Raw genomic sequence first — 20,896 nt, forward strand, 5'->3', positions numbered from 1 at the left:
AATACTTATTAATTTTTTTTTTCTTCTTGTGGTGATTGTAAATGAGATTGTTTTCTCAATTCCACTTTCTGCTAGCTCATTAGTATATAGAAATACAAGAGGTTTTTATTGATTTTTGTACCCTGTAACTTCACTAGATTCATTTATTACTACTAATAGTTTTTTGGTGGATTCTTTAGGGTTTTCTAGATATAAAATCATGTCACCTGCAAACAGTTTTACTTATTCCTTTCTAAACTGGATGCCTTTTTTTCTCTTTTTTGCCTAATTTCTGTGGCTAGGACTTCTCTGTTATGTTTCAGCTTTTCACCTCTGATAGTGATGTTAGCTGGGGACTTGTCATATATAAGCTTTATTATGTTGAGGTATATTCTGTCTATATCCACTTTGTGGAGAGTTTTTATTATAAATGGATGATTGGCCTTATCAACTGCTTTTTCTGCACCTGTTGAGATGATCATATTTTTGTCCTTCATTTTGTTAATGTATGTATCACATTGATTGATTTGCAGATGTTGAACCATCCTTGCATCCCATGGACAAATTCCACTTGAGCACGGTATATGATTCTTTTAATGTATTGTTGCATTTGGTTTGCTGGTATTTGGTTGAGGATTTTTGCATCTTTGTACATCAGAGATACCAACCTATGGTTTTCTTACTTTGTGTGGTCTTTATGTGGTTTTGGCATCTGGGTGATGTTGGTCTTGTAAAATGAGTTACGTGTTCCCTCCTCTTGAATTGTTCAGTATAGTTTGGAAGCGATAGGCATTAAATCTATAGATGTTTGGTAGAATTTACTTGTGATGCTGCCTGGTCCTGGCCATTTGTTTTTTAGAGGCTTTTTGATTACTGCTTCAGACTGTACTAACAATGAATCAATTCAAATCTCTTCATGATTCAGTCTTGGAAGGTTGTACAAGTCCAAGAATTTGTACATTTCTTCTAGGTTGTCCTGTTTGTTGGTATATAGCTGGTTTTTAAAATATTCTTATAATTCTTTGTATTCCTCTGGTGCCCTTGTTATTTTCTTTTTGTTTCTGATTGTATTTATCAGAGCCTTCTCTCTTAGTCTAGCTAAAGATTTGTCTATTGTGTTTATCTTTTTAAAAACCAGCTTTTAGTTCCACTGATCTTTTCTGTTGTCATTTTAGTCTCATTCATTTATTTCTACTCTGATCATTATTATTTGTTTCTTACCTTCTACTGACTTTGGGGTTTGTTTGTTCTTCTCACATTATTTTTGGCTGTGCCCCGTGACTTGTGGGGTCTTAGTTCCCTGACTAGGCATCCAACTTGGGGCCCTAGCAGTGAAAGCGAGTCCTTTCCGTTGGACCACCAGGGAACTCCGTTTTCTTTTTCTAGTTCCTTTATGTGTAAGGTGGTTTACTTCACATTTTTCTTGTTTCTGGAAGTAGGCCTGTATTACTCTAAACTTCCCTCTTAGTACTGTTTTTGCAGCATCCCATAGATGTTGGTATGTCATATTTTCATTTGTCTTCAGGTAATTTTTTGTTTCTCTTTTGATTTCTTCATTGAACCAGTGTTTCAGTAGCTTATTGTTCATTGGCCACATATTTGTGATTTTTTTCAGCTTTCTTGTAGTTGATTTCCAGTTCCATACCACTGTGATTAGAGAAGGTAACTTTATATGATTTCAGTCTTTTATTTATTAAGCTTTATTTACTTATTGAGCATTGTTTTCTGTCTCAACATATGGTACATCCTTGAGAAAGTTCCATGTATACTTGAGAAGAATGTGTATTCTGATGCATTTGCATGGAATGTTCTATATAAATTTATCAAATTCGTCTGATCTTAGGTTTCATTTAAGGCTGCTTTCCTTTCTCTCTGATCTATCCATTGATGTAAATGAGATATTAAAAAGTCTCTTACTATGTTAGTCAATTTCTCTCTTTAGATCTGTTATTTTTTAATGTATTTTGATATTTTTGTATTAGGTGCATATATATTAATAATATGTCTTCTTGATGAATATTATTTATCATTAATAAATGATAAATATTTATCATTATTTACTATCCATTTTTGTCCTTTATTGCCTTTTTTGGTTTGAAGTCTGTTTTGTCTGATAAGGGTAGGACTGTACCCACTTTCTTTTGGCAGCAGTTTTCTTGGAGTATCATATTCTTTTCCTTCACATGTAGTCTACATTTGTCCTTGGAGCTGAGGTGAGTCTTCTGGAGACAACAAGTCATTGGGTATTGTTTTATGTAGGAGTTTTGCTTTTCTTTTTTATTATTATTATTTTTATACAATTTTTATTTTCCATTTACAGTTACTACAGAATATTGGCTGTACTCCTCATGTTGTATAATACATCCTTGAGCCTATCTTATACCCAGTCATCCCAGATACTTAAAGAGTATTCTCTCTGTTTAGTAATATCACTTCTGAGATTGAACTGCCCGAGTTTCCTTTTAGCTTACTGAGTTTCTTTATGACAGCTATTTTGCATTATGTTAACCAGTTAGATTGCAGTATTTATAGCTTTAAGTTTGGGTTCTGGGGGAGTGTAATTTTTTTGTGTGTGGGAGGATACATGTAACTGTGGTGTTCATGATGCTTGATGAGTTGTTCCCATTGCCAACATATTTGAAGTACTGAACACCTTTCTGCTTGATTCTGACAATTCAACTGGTCAAAAAATAGAGGTCTCTTGTTTTCTGGTAGGTGGTGATATATTAATAGCACAGGTCTTTGGTTCCTCTTACCTGAGCTGCCTCTATTATATTTGAGTTTGCACTTTCCACACTCCACTGCCTCTGTCAGAGGTGTGGCCGTGTGACCTTGTTACTGCTTTCTGGGCCTTGGGGTCATTGGTGCTTTGCTGCTGCCACTGTGGCTGGGGTCTTCCGACCCGGTGCGTTGGGATGGTGGGCTCTTCCCGCTTGTCTGGACTCCCCTGGGTTGCAGGCTCTGCCACTGCTGGTAGTGGTCATCTGATTTTCTAAGGTTCGTGGGCTCCACTGGCGTGGGACGGCGGGTCAGGGGGCCAGAGTTGTGGGTTCCTCAGCGGCCAGAGGGGTGAGGTCCCAGGCCCCTTTGCCCCTCAGTTAGCTGTCGTGACAGCTGCTGCTGCTTCTGGGAGGCTGAAGCTGTGTGCACTTGCCTGCACTGCTGCTCGGTTTTCTGAGGCTTGCCAGAGCTTGCCAGAGCAGAAGGCTGAAACTGGAGGCTGGACTTGTGCTGTTCCTTCCGTTTCGCCGCCTCTGTGTGTTCTAGTCCATCCCGCTTAGGTGGACAGGTGTGTGGGAATCTCCAGTGTATCAGGCAGAGGTACCTTTGTTGCATTGTGGATGTTTAACTGCTTGTAAATTGAAGGGGCGAGATAAAGGTAACTTTGCACCGTGCCGCCTTGCAGATGTCACTCGCCTTTACTCATTTTTGTATTTAGTTTTCTTTTTCTTGTTGATCTGTCTTGACTATTCTTTTTTTTTTTTTCTTAGCTGCACCATGCCACTTGTGGGATCTTAGTTCCCTCACCAGGGATAGAACCCAGGCCCTAGGCAGTGAGAGTACAGAGTCCTAACTATTAGACTGGCAGGGAATTCCTGTCTTTAATATTCTTGATATTAATTCCTTGAAGAGAAATGACCAGTTTTGATGTTATTATGCATTAATTTTCCACCTTATGATTTGTGTATTTGAAATCTTCTTTTTAAATAAGACTCCAAAGATTCCCATCTGTAGTAAATGAAAATCTTTTCCTAATGTTCTTCTGTTACCTTTCTATTTTCCCTGTGGTATTTAGGTTTTAAATACATCTGTAGTCTACCTTTGTGTATGATCATAGAGATCCAGGTTTACTTTTCTCCATATAATGAGCCAGTTTTACATCCTTCCTTCATTAATATTATATGTAGTATCACCTTTACCATATATCAAGTTCCTGTGTATACCTCACTCTGGTTCTGTGTTCTGTCAATACTGTATTATTTTTATTACTATATTTATGTTATGTCTGGTTGGTAGGGTAAGTTCCCCCTTTGGAAATTTTTTATAATTATTTGATTATGCATATAAAACTTTAGAGTAACTTTGAGTCCTCCCCCACAGAAAAAGTCCACCTTAAGTTTTCATGGGATTCATATAGATTTGTAGGTTCCTTTGGGGGAAATGGACATCTTTAGTGTTATTCTCCTATGAGCATGGTATATATCTCCCTGTTTTAGATCTTCTTTTAATAGAGTTTTAAATTATTCTCCATAAATTTTGTACTTTTTTGTTAATTGTGTTTCTTAAGCTTTTGTGGTATATTTTCTAATTGAATATAAACCAGCATTATTAATCTTCCTCCCCAGTATGTCATTATGGAAAATTTCCTACTTATGGCCAAGTTTAATTAAAGATTTTTTTTTTTACAGTACACCCAAATATCCACCCCTGTATTCTTCAGTTAAGGTTTACATTGCTTGCTTTATCACCTGTCTATTCTTCCATCCATCCACCAATCCATCTTATATTTTTCTTTGTTTAAAATAAGATGTAGATGGGGAGGGAAATTCCCTGGCAGTCCAGTGGTTAGGGCTCTGTGCTTTGCAGGAGACACAGGTTCAACCCTGGTCAGGAAACTAAAATCCTGCATGCTTCACAATGTGGCCTATTAGTAATAATAATATGTAGTAATAATATTACTACTAATATGTAGTAGTATTATATTAATAAAAATAAAAATACCTTTCCCCCCCAAAATTGAGCTTTTGTATCATTAACTAGAGTTCAGTATTTATTTACAGATTTTTTTTCATTTAAGGTAAATTTGATTTCTGCAAATCAAGATACAGAACATTATTATGACTTCAAAAAGTGCTTTTTTATGTCCCTTGCAGGGCAAAGCTCTCCCCCGATCCCCACCCAGAAGGAGAAAAAGAGAGAGAAGATGAAAATAAATTACTGAATTAATAGAGGGGAGAGAGAATGCCTAAAGACAAAAATGGAAATTCTTAAGCGGGGGAAAGGGTATTATAAATAGTTATAGGTTAATACCTGTTAAAATGCTGTTCTTTATTTTTTTTAACTAAGAAAATTAATGAAATATTTTGCTTTCCAACTTCCCTCATAGCTTTCTTTAGTGTCTCTCAAAAACTGAAGGGATCTTGAATTGAACTATAGTGACCTGCTCTGGATCTTTTCATTTGAAAAGTTTCAGACAAGAGAAGAGAGAATGAAAGCAAGAGTGTGTGTATGTGTGTGTTTGAAATAGGCAGTATTTCTATGGATTTGTGTAATTCATTAATGAGTATTTTACTATACAGTGATTGTAAATATGATGACATTTGGAGGATTCTAGGATTTTTATAGACTTTTTTATACTTCCTTTTTTTTTTTTTTTTTTTTTGAACGGATCCATATTTAGCTTTTTCTTGAAACCAAGTACCTCTGGTGACAGTTTACAAAGTGGCAGCATTCCATTGGCAAGTGAACCTTTGGAGCACAAACCCATATCCAGTTCAGCAGAACCTGACCTGATCAACTTTATGGATTTGCCAAAACATAACCAGACCATTACTGAAGAAACAAGCTCTGCAGTTGAATCAAGGTACCACAGAATTCAGAGAACTTTTCATAAAAATTGGGTGCCCCTGTAAAAATTTCATCTTTAAATACAACCTGGCTGACATAGACATAAGTTCTGGCATTTTAAGAATGTAACTTTAAAGGCTACCCACTCCTGTATTCTGGCCTGGAGAATTCCATGGACTATACAGTCCATTGGATTGCAAAGAGTCAGACATGACTGAGTGATTTTCACGTTGTTTAAATATCTAATGAAGGAATATGGTGATAAACCATTTTTAATACTGTTTAATGTTTTACAGTGGTCTTTATCAAAAATGAACTTTCCAAAAGAAAAAAGTATTTTCCCCTTCAGTGTAGTCGTTGCCAGTTTCCAGATACATACTCTCTTTACAGTCAAGTATACCTTTAACTCTTAAATATTTACTCAAACATTTATTGAGAGCCTATTGTATGCTCAGCATTATGCTAAACACTAAAAATAAAAAAGTAAATAAAATCTGACCTCTGTTCTTAGGTGGGTCATGGCTTGAAAGTGAAAGTCACTCAGTCTTGTCCAACTCTTTGCGACCCCATGAACTATACATTCCATGGAATTCTCTAGGCCAGAATACTGGAGTGGGTAGCCTTTCTCTTCTCCAGGGGATCTTCCTAACCCAGGGATCAAACCTAGGTCTTCCTCATTGCAGGCAGATTCTTTACCACTGAGCCACAAGGGAAACCCAGGTCATGGCCTTGTAGAGATTAAATACTTGACAGTGAATCTACATTACTTACTTGGATGCATTATACATACTTCCAGGTGATTTTGTTTAATAAAGGTGAGATAATGCTTGAATAGAGCACATGAATGGGCACTCAGTCTTTTAAAAATAATACCATAATACTTAACCATATACCGTCTTCCCACCCTTCATCAGATCATCCACTCCATCCTGTTTTTCTGACTGATTTTACAAAAATACCTGAAGAAAAGTTAATTCCTATAAGGCAGTACTGACTCTTCTCAGATACATTCAGTACATTCAAAATTTATTGTAGAAAATACTCTAGCTCTACAGATTTGGACTGTTTAAACCAATCTAACCACAGCATTTCTCCTTCATTTTTTTAAGTGATGAAATAATGAAAGCCAGCGGAGATGTCCAAACTGTGAAAATTTCACCTATGCCTAATAGTTTATCAAAACGAAATGTGTCTTTGACTAGAAGTCACAGTGTTGGAGGTCCCTTGCAAAATATGGACTTTTCCCAGCGACCGTTTCATGGCATTTCAACAGTTAGTCTTCCAAACAGTCTGCAGGAGGTTGTGGTATGTAACAATATTATAATTATACTGTGTGTTCATGTAAGTATTTATCAAAATAGCATCTTCTTCTGTAGTTTTTTTTATCACATGAAAAATGATACATTTTCATAAGCAGGCCAAGAAATTTCAAATTTCAAAAATACATACAAATAAAGAATACAGTGAGTCCTTTTGTCGCACCATCCAGCTTCAGTAATTTTCAACTTACAACATTTTTGTCATGCATACCCCAATTCAGTTCTCTTGTAGATCCATTTGAAGCAAATTTCAAACATATACTCCATTTGTCAATATTTCAGTATTTATCTGTAAGAGATAAGGACTCTTAAAAATGTAATGCTGTTGGTTCAGTCGTTAAGATTCCACACTCCCAATGCAAGGGGTGCAGGTCGGTCCCTGGTCAGGTAATTAGTATCTCACTTGCCACATGGTGCGGCCAAAAGTCAAACAAACAAAAAAGTGCCATTATCAGACCCAGGAAATAACAAACAATATCAGGGTCATTCAGTCTTCGTTCGAATTCCTAGTGGTTTCAAAAATGTCAAGTATGTGTGTTTTGCAGTTTGAGGAATCAGGATCAAATAATGCTTTGTAATTGGTGATCTGTTTTCTAGTCTTTTTAAATCTATAGACTCTTTTCTTCCCTTGTAATTTATTTGTTGAATGCAGCCATATAAGTTGGTAATTGCAGCTTGAAGCTTGATCAGATTCAGGTTTTTTGTTGTTTTGTTCATTTGTTTATTTTTACAAGACAGCTTCATCAGTAGTGGTATGTCTTGAGGGACATGAACTATCTCTGTGGGGTTCAGTTCAGTTCAGTCACTCAGTCATGTCCGACTCTTTGCGACCCCATGAACTGCAGCACGCCAGGCCTCCCTGTCCATCACCAACTCCTGGAGTCCACCCAAACACATGCCCATTGTGTCGGTGATGCCATCCAACCATCTCATCCTCTGTCATCCCCCTCTCCTCCTGCCCTCAATCTTTTCCAGCATCAGGGTCTTTTCAAATGAGTCAGCTCTCTGCATCAGGTGGCGAAAGTATTGGAGTTTCAGCTTCAACATCCGTCCCTCCAATGAACACCCAGGACCGATCTCCTTTAGGATGGACTGGTTGGATCTGCTTGCAGTTCAAGTGACTCTCAAGAGCCTTCTCTCCAACACCACAGTTCAAAAGCATCACTTCTTCTGTGCTCAGCTTTCTTTATAGTCCAACTCTCACACCCATACATGACTACTGGAAAAACCATAGCCTTGACTAGACGGACCTTTGTTGGCAAAGTTAATGTCTCTGCTTTTTAATATGCTGTCTAGGTTGGTCATAACTTTCCTTCCAAGGAGCAAGCGTCTTAATTTCATGGCTGCAATCACCATCCACAGTGATTTTGGAGCCCAGAAAAATAAAGTCAGCCACTGTTTCCACTGTTTCCCCATCTATTTGCCACGAAGTGATGGGACCGGATGCCATGATCTAGTTTCTGAATGTTGAGCTTTAAGCCAACTTTTTCACTCTCCTCTTTTGCCTAGATAAGTTATCCATTTGGAGCTATAAAATGATGATAGTCTAATTCTGTCATATTCTTTATTATATGAAATATATTTATAAAGAGAAACTTATCCCATGGCTTTTGTCTGATTTTCTCCAAAGATGCAGTTTATGTTGGAAAAGCAAGATAAATGTTTGATTTTCTTTTTTCCTCTTATTTATCAAACTTCACAGTGAAAAAAGAAAAAAAAACAACTTCACAGTGACAGGTTGGGTTCCTAGCATTCTCCAAGGTGATCCATTATCTGGGGGCATAGAGTATCATTATGAACTCATGGGTTTAAACATTTATGTTTACATCCATTGCTGTTGTTACCCTTATTGATGCTTGTTTTATTCCTTCTTTGGTCAGCTAGAAGCCTCTACATGTTGGTGCCTTATTCCTTTTGACACAACTCTAGTAGCTTTTGTGGGGCTTCCCTGATCACTCAGTTGGTAAAGAATGTGCCTGCCATGCAGGAGATCTGGGTTTGATCCCTGGGTTGGGAAGATCCCCTGGAGAAGGGTAAGGCTACTCACTCCAGTATTTTGACCTGTAGAATTCCATGAACTAGTCCATGGGGTCACAAAGAGTCAGACACGACTAAGTGACTTTCACCTTTTGTATAAGTTTTTTTAACGTTTCCTTGCTTTCTTGTATTATAAGATGTTTGACGCTCAAGTATTACATATTTCCTTCTTCAGACCTCGAATCAGTCATTTCTTTAAGAAACATTCCTTTTAGAGAAAAACAGTATTTGGAGATCTCAATCTGGGCACCATGGGTGCTTGTTAATATTGGTCATAAACATTTAATTCTAATTGTGCACAACTTACAAAGTCTAGGTTGGGTTTCTTTTTTCATTCACTATTTCATTTGATTTATAAAATTGCTCTTTAGTTTTTATTGCAGTCAAATTTATAAATAAGTTAGGTATATTTTAAAGACTCATCAAATATTAACACAAAAAATGGCCTCATCTGTTTAGTTTTATGTGGAAGATAAAGTCAGATTTTTTTGGTATCATCAGAATACCAAAATACATCAGAATATCATTTGAAACATCAGAAATGCAAATATTTCTTGTAAAAAGTTGAAAAGGAAAAATCAGTCATACATAGGGCATTGCTCTTAATGTGATAAGAGAAACTCATGTTTAAAATAGGGCCTGAAAAAATAAAATAGGGCCTGGTATATGGATTAATAATTTTTGTTCATAATCATTTAACAAGGGTATTTATGATTCAATACTTTTTCTTCTTTTATGTTTTCTTTAGGGTGTTCTACTACATGTAGTAATGGCCCTGAAATAAGTTTGAAAGGACAGAAAAGTATGCTGTCATTGAGACATACTCTGAAGCATACATACTAAAACTGATCATGCTTACTCTTTCTCTCTTTCTGTCTTTAAGGATCCTTTAGGAAAAAGACCCAACCCTTCCCCTGTCTCTGTGCCTTACTTGAGTCCTCTAGTGCTTCGCAAAGAACTTGAATCTTTGCTAGAAAATGAAGGCGATCAGGTGATTCACACGTCCTCATTCATCAATCAACATCCAATCATTTTCTGGAACCTCGTTTGGTATTTCAGGCGTTTGGATCTTCCTAGTAACTTGCCGGGACTTATCCTCACTTCTGAACACTGCAATGGAGGCGTGCAGGTAGGGAACCAACTTCTGTACGTATACTATATTCATGTTGGTTAGGATGAGGCTTAACTTCAGGTATTAGGAAGTATACGATAGTAGTGTTAAGTCATAGGGTATTTCTCTCTCACTTAAAAATTTAGATAGGTGGTCCAGGGATGGTATAATGCTAGAGACTTGAGAGCCCTTCTATCTTTTTTGCTTGCAGTGTGGCCTCCCATTTCCAAGTTTTATACCTGGTCTAGGGTAGCTGTACTCTACTTCCAAGCTACCACATCCATATTCTAGTCAGCAGTAAGAAGAAAAATGGATGGAGAATATATTCTTTATTTAGGGATAGTTCCTAGATTTGCATGTAATCTTTTCATACATATTTGTTTGGCCTAAATTTAGTTATATGATCATTTCTAGTGGCAGGGGTAGCTAGAAAAGTAGTTTTTATTCTGAAATATAATATTCCCAGCTGTGAGGGGTGTTTGGGGGAGAATGGATACATGTATATGTATGGTTGAGTCACTTCGCTGTCTACCTGAAACTGTCACAACATCGTTAATCAACTATACTCCAATATAAAATAAAAATTTTTTTTAAAAAGATATTCCCAGCTGAAATTCTCACAACTTTATTTTAAAGGATTTGTATTAGCCATATTTTTCAGATATAATTAAAAACTAAAGTTATTTTGCTAGGTCACATACTGAATAAGTGATGGGGGGCAAAGACCACAGTCTGGCTCTCTGACTCTGTTTGAGCTGGCATCCTTGACTCCCAGGGAGACAGTAAGCTTATGATACTGAATATGGAGAGATAACCCCCACCCCAAACATACATCAGAGGCACAATAAACTTTTAGTCTTGTACACGGTTTTGACTCATTTATGTACTAGTCAGTACAACGAGATAGCAGTAACTGCTGTACTTTTCGTACCTTAAAACTTGTTGTGATGGAGGTTAACCATTCACGTAACTGCTGTGCCAGTTACCAAGCTGTCACTCAGCCCTTGAAAGTCAGATGAGAATTGTGCACCTCAGAAAATAATAACATTTGTACTTAGATATAAATAAAAATTAAAATTTTTCTTCTGAGTTTTAGGTCTAGAATTTTATTTTATTTTTTTACAAACCCTTATGTCGAGGGCTGACTTTCAGCAGATCACAGCGAGGGAGCTGCTCTGCCGTGTACTAAATCTCTACCCAGAAGCGAGCCATCCACGAGTGGTTTAGCACCGGGTCCCCCAGGAACGGGCAGTGTGTGACGGGTGAGGGGGCAGCTGCCTTTCCAGCTGCACCGTGTCCCGGGAGGAAGGGCTCTCCACCATGCCGTGCTCCAGGTCTAGAATTCTAAAAAGGACTCATCTGTTTTATATAATCAAGCTTCACTAGGTCCACTGATAATTACTATTATGCTTAGTTATTACCATGCTTAGGGTACTAATACTTTCTGTTGATCTTTTTTTAGCTTCCCCTGTCATCTCTGTCTCAGGATAGCAAACTCGTTTATATTCAGCTGTTATGGGATAATATCAACCTTCATCAGGAACCAGGAGAACCTCTGTATGTTGCATGGAGAAATTTTAGTAAGTAAAATAAAGACATAAAACTCAAACTGGAAACAACCAAATATCCATCCACAAGTGAATGCATAAGCAAGTTACTGTGCAGTCCATCCACACCGCAGAATACTGTTTAGCAATAAATAAAAATGGATGCCTGAGGGAAAAATAGAATTAAGGAGATGAGATTAATTATTTTGCTTTGTTTTTAAATCTTTCATTCACTTTTAGTATCTCCTCAGGCTTTTTTCCATTTTATTTCAAATTTATTTGTTGTACCAACCTGTTTATTAGATGTCCAGTTGAGCTGAAGAGTGGCTTTTTTGTGTGATTCTTACGGTTTATCTGTCAAATATTAATTTGGTGTAAGGTATTTGGAGAGTAAATTCTGTATAGCAAATGTGTTTGTGTAGATCATAATTTCAATTATATGGGTACAAGCCTCAAAAGATTTTGGCTTTATTTGCAGTTTTTTATATATAGAACATATTTTTACAAGGGGTTTAAATGGTTAGCCAATATTCAGAAGCCTTGTGAGTCCGTAAGAAACCACAGACAATCCAATAGGTCAATGGGTAAATGGTATCAGTAGGCAGTTTCTGGAAGAAACATTAAAATGCTCTGTTCTGTAGATATACAGTGTACAAAGCTGTCGTTAAAACAATGCTTCCCAAAAGATTATAATAATGAAAAACTTAATACCTAACAAGAGAGTTGTGATAAATCCACATTTTGAAATGTTGGCAAACAAGAAAAGGAAGGAGTTACTTCTGTATAGATTCCTGAAAGTTTGGATGCCCATTATATTAAGTGGAAAAAAAAAGGCAAGTTGTAGAACAGTACATTTTGCAGGAAAACAAAACCAAAATATTTTATTAATATTTATTGATTTTTGGCTGTGCTGGGTCTTCGTTGCTGCACGGGCTTTTCTCTGGTTGTGGTGGGTGGTGGGCTGCTCTCTAGTTGTGGTGCAGGGGCTTCTCATTCAAGGCCTCCCTTGTTGCGGAGCACAGGTGCTAGGGCATGCGGGCTTCAGGGGTTGTGTCTCCCAGGCCCTAGAACCCAGGCTCAGTAGTTGTGGCACATGGGCTTAATTGCTCTGCAGCATGTGGGATCCTCCCGGATCAGGGATCAAACCCACGTCTTCTGCACTGGCAGGCAGATTCTTTACCACAGAGCCACCAGGGAAGCCCCTGTATGTTTTTAATGTATGCATAGAAAAAGGTCTAAAACTATATATGTCCCGAGCTGTTAGCAGTACCTGCTCAGAAGAGAAAAGGGATTGTATTTTTTCCTACAGTCTTTCACTACTTAACATTTTAACTTGAATTATAACTGCAATTTCTTTAGTTGTTTCTCCTCATATCTTGAAATAGATAAGTGTTTTCAAATGTTCTCTAATTTGTGGTAGGAACAAAATTTAGAATTCCCAAGAATAGCTTTGTTTCTTTACTTGGTTTCTTTAAATGAAGAATTGGCACATAAATAAAATTATAAGACATAATAGAATTGAGTGGTGACTTTCGGAAAAGCAGTATGGGGAGCTGCACAGTCCCACTTCCCAGCAAAACAACATGATTGGTGAAAGTTATTAAAGACAAAAAAATGTCTCTCTCTGTCTATGACTATAGAGGAAAATGAAGAAACATTTATTTAAGAAAATATATATTAAATTGCAGTAAAAGCAGTGATTTCTGTAGCACTTGGGATACAACTTGCTGCTCCCCACCAGCCCCCAGTCAAGGGCTACAGCATCTCCCTGGGAAAGACCCGTTGTCAGCAGTTCCCATCCTCCCAGCTCTATAGCGCCGAGGCTCAGTTCCTCCACTCAGCCCCCATTCATCGCCTGTTTTGGCAACCCTTGAATACTGGGGCTCTGATTGTTCTCACAGCATGTTGCTCATAAGGGAGAGGTTTTATGCCTTTTGAGGCAAGCTAAAGAATCAGAGGCAATGGCATCCCTCCAGTGCCCCACTCACAAAGTAGGGGAATCATTCTAAGAGAAAGGCCACAGTTCCCAGCCCCGGCTCCAGAGCAATGGCCAAGAGACAGGCCGTAAGAACAGAGAGTTCAAAAATTCTCCCCAAAGGGAATGATCTTATTTGGAACAGACTAGAGAAGTTCAAGCCTAAAAGCACTCTTGGAAAAAGTGGAGATTTTGGTGAGAGGGCCAATATTACCCTGATAAAAAAACCAAAAACATCACAGGAAACAAAAATGAAAAATCTGTATCACTTATGAATATAGACATAAGGATCCTCAGCAAAATACTATAAACCAAATCCAGCAATTTATAAAGGGGACTGTATATCATGACCAGTGCTGTTACCCCAGACATGCTGTGTTGATTTGAAAATCACTTACTATAATACACCGTATCAGTCAGAATAAAGGACAAAATCCACATGATCATCTGAATGGGCACAACTAAAGCATTTCACAAAATCTCTTGTCCTTTGTTAAAAACACTCAACAAGCTAGGAATAGAAAGAAACCTCCACAGCCTGATTATGAATATTGGAAAACCCACAACTGGTCTCATACTTAGTGGAGAAGGACCGAATACTTTCCCTCTAAGCACAGGAACAAGACAAAGATGGCTGTTTTCATTATTTCAACATTGTACTGGAGGTTCTTGTTAGAGCAATTAGATGGGAAAATAAAAGGCATCTAAATTAGAAATGAAAAACTATCCCTATTTGCAGGTTCTGTGATCTTATATATGGAAAATCTTAAATTAGAAAATCCTAAGGAAATAAACACACACACAGAAAAAGACAAATGGATAAGTTCAGCAGAGTTACAGGATATATGATCAATATATAGAAATCAACTGTATTTCTATATACTTTCAATTAATAATCCAGAAATTAAGAAAATAACTCCCATTTATAATAGCATTAAAAATAATAAAATACTTATGAATAAATTCAATAAAAGAAGTTAAGAAAATAAAAACCACCTAAATAAATGGAAAGAAATCCCATGTTCATGGACTAGAAAAGTTAATATTGTTAAGATGGCAGTACTCCCAAATTGATCTATAGATTCAGTACAATCTATATCAGAATTCCAGGTGGGTTTTAATAGAAATTGGCAAGCCTGTCCTAAAATTCATATGGGTTTTCAAGGGACCTAGAATAGTCAAAATAAGTTGTAGGACTCAAACTTCTTGACTTGAAAACTTACTGCAAAGCTACAGTAATCAAAAAAGTGGAAAACTGGCATAGGATAGATACATAGGTCAATGGAATAAAGTTGAGTTTCCAGAAATAAACCCACACATGTTAATTGCCTTTCAACAAGAGTGCCAAGGATCATTCAGTGGGGAATGAATAGTCACAACTGGAACAACATGCAGAAAAGATAAAGTTGGATTTCTTTCTCACATCATACATAAAAATGAACTCAAAATGGATCATATACCTAAATGTAAGAGCTAATACTATAAAACTCTTTAAAGAAAACATTGGAATATATTTTTTCATGACCTTTTATAGGACCAGGCCTTCTTAAATACCCCCACAGAGGTGACAAAAGAAAAAGTAGATAAATTGGACTTAAAAACATCTGTGCTGAAAAATTAACCATTAAAAAGTGAAATGTCAACCCACAGAGTGGGGGGAGATACTTGCGAAACATAAAAAGTATCTTAAGGATTTGTATTCAGAATATATAAAGAAGTTTTAAAGCTCATCACAAAGAAGAAAACTCACCTAAAAATTGGGCAGATCTGTCTTAATTAGTTCGGGCTGCTGTAACTAAATAGTACAAACTGAGTAGCTTACTAAAAAGTGTACTTACTATTACTTTATTAGCTTATAAAAATTTTATTTCTCACAGTTCTGGAGGCTGGAAGTCCCAACGCCAGGTTGCTGGCATGATCAGTGAGGGCCCTCTTCTGCATGGCAGACATACGCCCTCAGGCAGTACAAGGGATGAGGGATCTCGCTGGTGCCCCCTTTTTAAGGGGTGCTAAACTAATCCATTCATGAGGACTCTGCCCTCATGATCTTACCACCCACTGATGGTCTCACCTCCCAATACCATTTAGTAAGCATTCCTTTTCAACATATGAATTTTGGGGTGACACAGACATTTAGATCCTAGCAGGATCCTGAATTGACAGATCTCTAAAAAAGACATGCAGATGACCAGAAACAAATGAAAGGATGCTCATTATCACTAGTGGTCAAGGACATGTAAGTCAAAACCACAAAGAGATACCACTTCACACTCACTAGATTGGCTTTAACCAAAAGGGCAGATATTAAGTTGTGGTGAGGATATAGAGAACCCCAGTTCCTTGCTAATTGGGATAAAAAATAGTTCCGTTGCTTTGGTATAAATAGTTTCACAGTTCCTCAAAATGGTAAACACCGTATATGACAGCAGTTGCACTCTTAGGTATACACCCAAGAGAAATAAAGGCACACATCCACATTAAAACTTGTACACTGTTCTCAGCAATAAATTTTCCTAATATCCAAGTAATGGAAGCAATCTAAATGTTCATATTAACTGATAAGAGGAAAGTATGGTATATCCATACAATGGAATATTATGTGGCAATAAAAAGTAGTGAATACTGATATGTTACAAAATTAATGAATTTTAAAATATTACAGAAGAAGCCAGACACAAGAGTATTTTATATGAAACAATCAGAAAAGGCAAATCTGTAGAGACAAAATTAGATTAGTGGTTGCCTAGGGCTGAGGGGGTGGGAAGATAGAGAAGTAACTGCTAATAGGTAGATTTGGAAGTGATAAAAATGTTCTAAAATTGGTGATGGTTGCACAACTCCATGAATTAAGGAGCAGCAGTGAAATTGCATATTATCTTTGAGTTGAATGCCCTAAAATCATAGCATACAATGAAATTAAATCTGTTCAGCAGTAGAAAAACTAGGATTAAAACCCATAGAGGTTGTCTTTTTTCCATTGTATATCCTTGCCTCCTTTGTCGAAGATAAGGTGTCCATAGGTTCGTGGATTTATCTCTGGGCTTTCTATTCTGTTCCATTGATCTATATCTATATCTGTCTTTGTGCCAGTACCATACTGTCTTGATGACTGTGGCTTTGTAGTATAGTCTGAAGACAACCTCTTTAACAAGTGGTGCTGGGAAAATTGGTCAACCACTTGTAAAAGAATGAAACTAGAACACTTTCTAACACCATACACAAAAATAAACTCAAAATGGATTAAAGATCTAAATGTAAGAACAGAAACTGTAAAACTCCTAGAGGAGAACATAGGCAAAACACTCTGCGACATAAATCACAGCAGGATCCTCTATGACCCACCTCCCAGAATATTGGAAATAAAAGCAAAACTAAACAAATGGGACCTAATGAAACTTAAAAGCTTTTGCACAACAAAGGAAACTATAAGCAAGGTGAAGAGACAGCCCTCAGATTGGGAGAAAATAATAGCAAATGAAGAAACAGACAAAGGATTAATCTCAAAAATATACAAGCAACTCCTGCAGCTCAATTCCAGAAAAATAAATGACCCAAGCAAAAAATGGGCCAAAGAACTAAACAGACATTTCTCCAAAGAAGACATACAGATGGCTAACAAACACATGAAAAGAGGCTCAGCATCACTCATTATCAGAGAAATGCAAATCAAAACCACAATGAGGTACCATTACACGCCAGTCAGGATGGCTGCCTATCCAAAAGTCTACAAGCAATAAATGCTGGAGAGGGTGTGGAGAAAAGGGAACCCTCTTACACTGTTGGTGGGAATGCAAACTAGTACAGCCGCTATGGAGAACAGTGTGGAGATTCCTTAAAAAACTGGAAATAGAACTGCCATATGACCCAGCAATCCCACCCCTGGGCATACACACCGAGGAAACCAGATCTGAAAGAGACACGTGCACCCCAATGTTCATCGCAGCACTGTTTATAATAGCCAGGACATGGAAGCAACCTAGATGCCCATCAGCAGACGAATGGATAAGGAAGCTGTGGTACATATACACCATGGAATATTACTCGGCCATTAAAAAGAATTCATTTGAATCAGTTCTAATGAGATGGATGAAACTGGAGCCCATTATACAGAGTGAAGTAAGCCAGAAAGATAAAGACCATTACAGTATACTAACACATATATATGGAGTTTAGAAAGATGGTAACGATAACCCTATATGCAAAACAGAAAAAGAGACACAGATGTACAGAACAGACTTTTGGACTCTGGGAGAAGGCGAGGGTGGGATGTTTCGAGAGAACAGCATCGAAACATGTAGATTATCTAGGGTGAAAACAGATCACCAGCCCAGGTTGGATGCATGAGACAAATGCTTGGGCCTGGTGCACTGGGAAGACCCAGAGGAATTGGGTGGAGAGGGAGGTGGGAGGGGGGATCGGGATGGGGAATACATGTAAATCCATGGCTGATTCATGTCAATATATGACAAAAACCACTACAATATCATAAAGTAATTAGCCTCCAACTAATAAAAATAAATGGGGAAAAAAAAATTTAAAAAGAAAAAAAAACCCATAGAGGGCTTCCCTTGGTGGCTCACTGGTAGAGAATCTGCCTACCAGTGCAGGAGACAGAGGTTCAATCCTTGGTCTGGGAAGATACCACATGCCATGGAACAACGAAGCCTGTGTGCCACAAATACTGAGCCTGTGCTCTAGAGCCCGGGAACAAAACTAGCGAGCCCATGTGCTGCAGCTCCTGAAGCTGGCGCACTCAATAGCCTGTGCTCCACGACAGGAGAAGCCTGCGCACCATGACTACGGAGCAGCCCACCCTCACCGCAGCCGGAAGAAAGCCTGGGCAGCAGCAGAGACCCAGTACAGCCAAAAATAAGTCTAATTTTTACAAAACATAAACCCATGGCAGCCAGCATTTCCTCTTGTAACAGAGAACTTTGCTTTTTGGTTCAACACAAAGGAAATATTACTAGTTACCTTTATTAAGGGGCTGGGTTGTATGCAAATTAATAGCTTGCTTTATGACAGATGCTCAAAAGGAGGCTGACTGGGCACCTTTTGGATACACAGTTCCATCTCAGCTGATGTGGGTATCATAAAACTGTATGGTTGCTGGGACTACGTCCAGTATTAAGTTTACCCTTTTTCTGGGCCAAGCTTACATTGTTGATTTGGTGTATTTTTAATGTTAACTGTGATTCAGTTCAAATATGCCACTGAAGCACTTTTATAACATATGAAATTGGTATAAGTATTTTTTCTTAGTAATTCAGGAATTACTCTTGTATCAGTTAGGATTATACTCTACTGTATTTAATAGAAAATGACAGAATCTTAAACAGGTAAAGATGATTCTCTCATGTGAAGAATTTATGTAGCTACTCCAGGACTGGTAAGCAGTTCCTCTGTCAGCAGGGGCCTAGACTCCTTATACTTTGTCTGCTTTCCCATCTGTAAAGACTCATGGTCATAGGATGGCTGCTGGAGTACCAGCCATCACATCCCCAGCCTCAAGCACAAAGCCCTTAAGTGCAGGGAAAGGAAAAAGGGACAGGCCTCTGCTATCTGAAGAAAGCATTAACTGGTTACATTGCTGCATAATTGTGAAGATGGAAAGAAATAACTTCTTTAATAGATTGAATAAGTGTATTCTTTATTACTGTGTTCATATCGTTAGATTCTGAAAAGAAATCGTATCTCCTGTCAGAGGAACAACAAGCAACAAGCACTTTAGTAGAAACCATCAGGCAGAGTATTCAACATAATGATGTTCTTAAACCCATCAGCCTACTTTCACAACAAATGAAGGGAGATGTGAAAAGACAAAGGTAATAATTCAGTAGTTTTTACTTGATGTCACTGGAAATAATTTCATGATTTTTAAAAAATTACTTTCAAAACTATCTCCAGTTGTAAAAGAAACATACTCATTATGGAACATCTGATTCTTTTTTAAAGTGCTACCCAAATGTATACAGTCATACTTCAGCACAAACATAATAAAAATGTCTGATGAATAAATTTTAGTAAGTGATGCATTCATGTCTAAAATACACTCAGTCTTTGGGAAACACTACTTCTCTTCACTGGAAACCTATAAATATGTTTAACATCAGTGTTAAACATACCTACTGCTTGTTCAGGCCATGTCACACAGCGTATTTTGTGAGATGTAAAAAAATATATATGGGTTTAGGAGTAGAACCAACTTAAGAAAATGATGGAAGCAGTGAATCACAAAGGATATGGAGCTATCCTGATCCTCTTACTATTTATTATCTGCTAACACATTTGGATCAGTACTCACCGTGGTCTCAGCCTGAGTGAATTTTGTGATATAAGCTTCAGAAAAAGGGACATAGTATCTTCTATCAAACATAAACAATGTTTCCAGGTGCTCTTCAAGTTTGTAGTCATGGCATCTTTGAAGACAGTCTCAGAAGTAATAGGACAAGAATTCATGATGGAAATCGATAGATCCTTTTATAATTTTAGCAGTTGATATGGAGATTATCTCCTTTACAGGCTAAAGAGTAGCCTGTTACAAGCATCTGATTTAAGGGCAGGGAAGGAATATGAGAAATGATACAGCTTCTGAAGCTTTTAAAGAAAGCTGCATGGAGCATCATCAGAATCAGCATTACAAATTTTTTTTTCTGTGTAAATACTCATAAGTCAGTTCCTAAATTCCCCCCTCTTTTTCAACAACTGAGGCATGAATTTGATTTTTAAGATTTGTCTTGCTTTTATGTTCGCAAATCAGATAAAGGTGATTTTACCTTTACTGTTGGGTTAAATTACTAGTAAGAGACCACAGAACCTGTTTGTGTCTAAGGGTTTAGACCCCTAACTTACTTAGAAACTAATTTCTTACTTTGTCGTGTAGCAAAAAATTGCTTTTGTATGAATTAGAAATTAGAATTGAAAGTTACCTATTGCATTATTAAATATCAATAATTTTAATAGCTAAAATAAGCCATTTTTGTTTTGAACATGAAGCTTTATGCCCATTAACTTTAAACTTTTTAATTTGAAATAGAAGTTTGCAGGAAATTGCAAAGAAAGTATCTGTGGACCCTCTACCCAGTTTCTCCCAAAGGTGACACCTTAAAACTGCAGTGTAGTCAAAACTGTGACACTGACATAGATGAATACACAGAACCTAATCTTTTTTTAAAGTATAGCTGACTTACAGTGCTGTTAGTTTCAGGTGTTTTTTTCACTATTTAAAAAATCTTCTTAGCATATTTTTATGCTTTTCGCCCATTAACTTTAAAATATTTGTTTTATAGGAGTTTATACAGAGAAATCCTCTTCTTATCATTAGTATCTCTTGGAAGAGAGAATATTGATATTGGTAAGT

The 20,896-nt window shown here is 37.3% G+C and overlaps 1 protein-coding gene across 3 annotated transcripts in view; it reads left to right on the forward strand.

Moving 5' to 3' along the window:
• Positions 1–20,896, forward strand: part of DENND4C (DENN domain containing 4C) — a 108,323-nt gene that overhangs the window by 84,379 nt on the left and 3,048 nt on the right. For all 3 annotated transcript variants that reach the window (XM_043486527.1, XM_043486528.1, XM_043486529.1), the window contains 6 exons: positions 5,381–5,563; positions 6,657–6,852; positions 9,787–10,032; positions 11,477–11,594; positions 19,211–19,361; positions 20,826–20,890. In XM_043486527.1, coding sequence (XP_043342462.1) covers positions 5,381–5,563; positions 6,657–6,852; positions 9,787–10,032; positions 11,477–11,594; positions 19,211–19,361; positions 20,826–20,890 — 959 coding nt within the window. The remainder of the gene's footprint in view (positions 1–5,380; positions 5,564–6,656; positions 6,853–9,786; positions 10,033–11,476; positions 11,595–19,210; positions 19,362–20,825; positions 20,891–20,896) is intronic.

Source organism: Cervus canadensis, chromosome 14 (assembly GCF_019320065.1).
Source record: "Cervus canadensis isolate Bull #8, Minnesota chromosome 14, ASM1932006v1, whole genome shotgun sequence".
Classification (NCBI taxonomy): domain Eukaryota; kingdom Metazoa; phylum Chordata; class Mammalia; order Artiodactyla; family Cervidae; genus Cervus; species Cervus canadensis.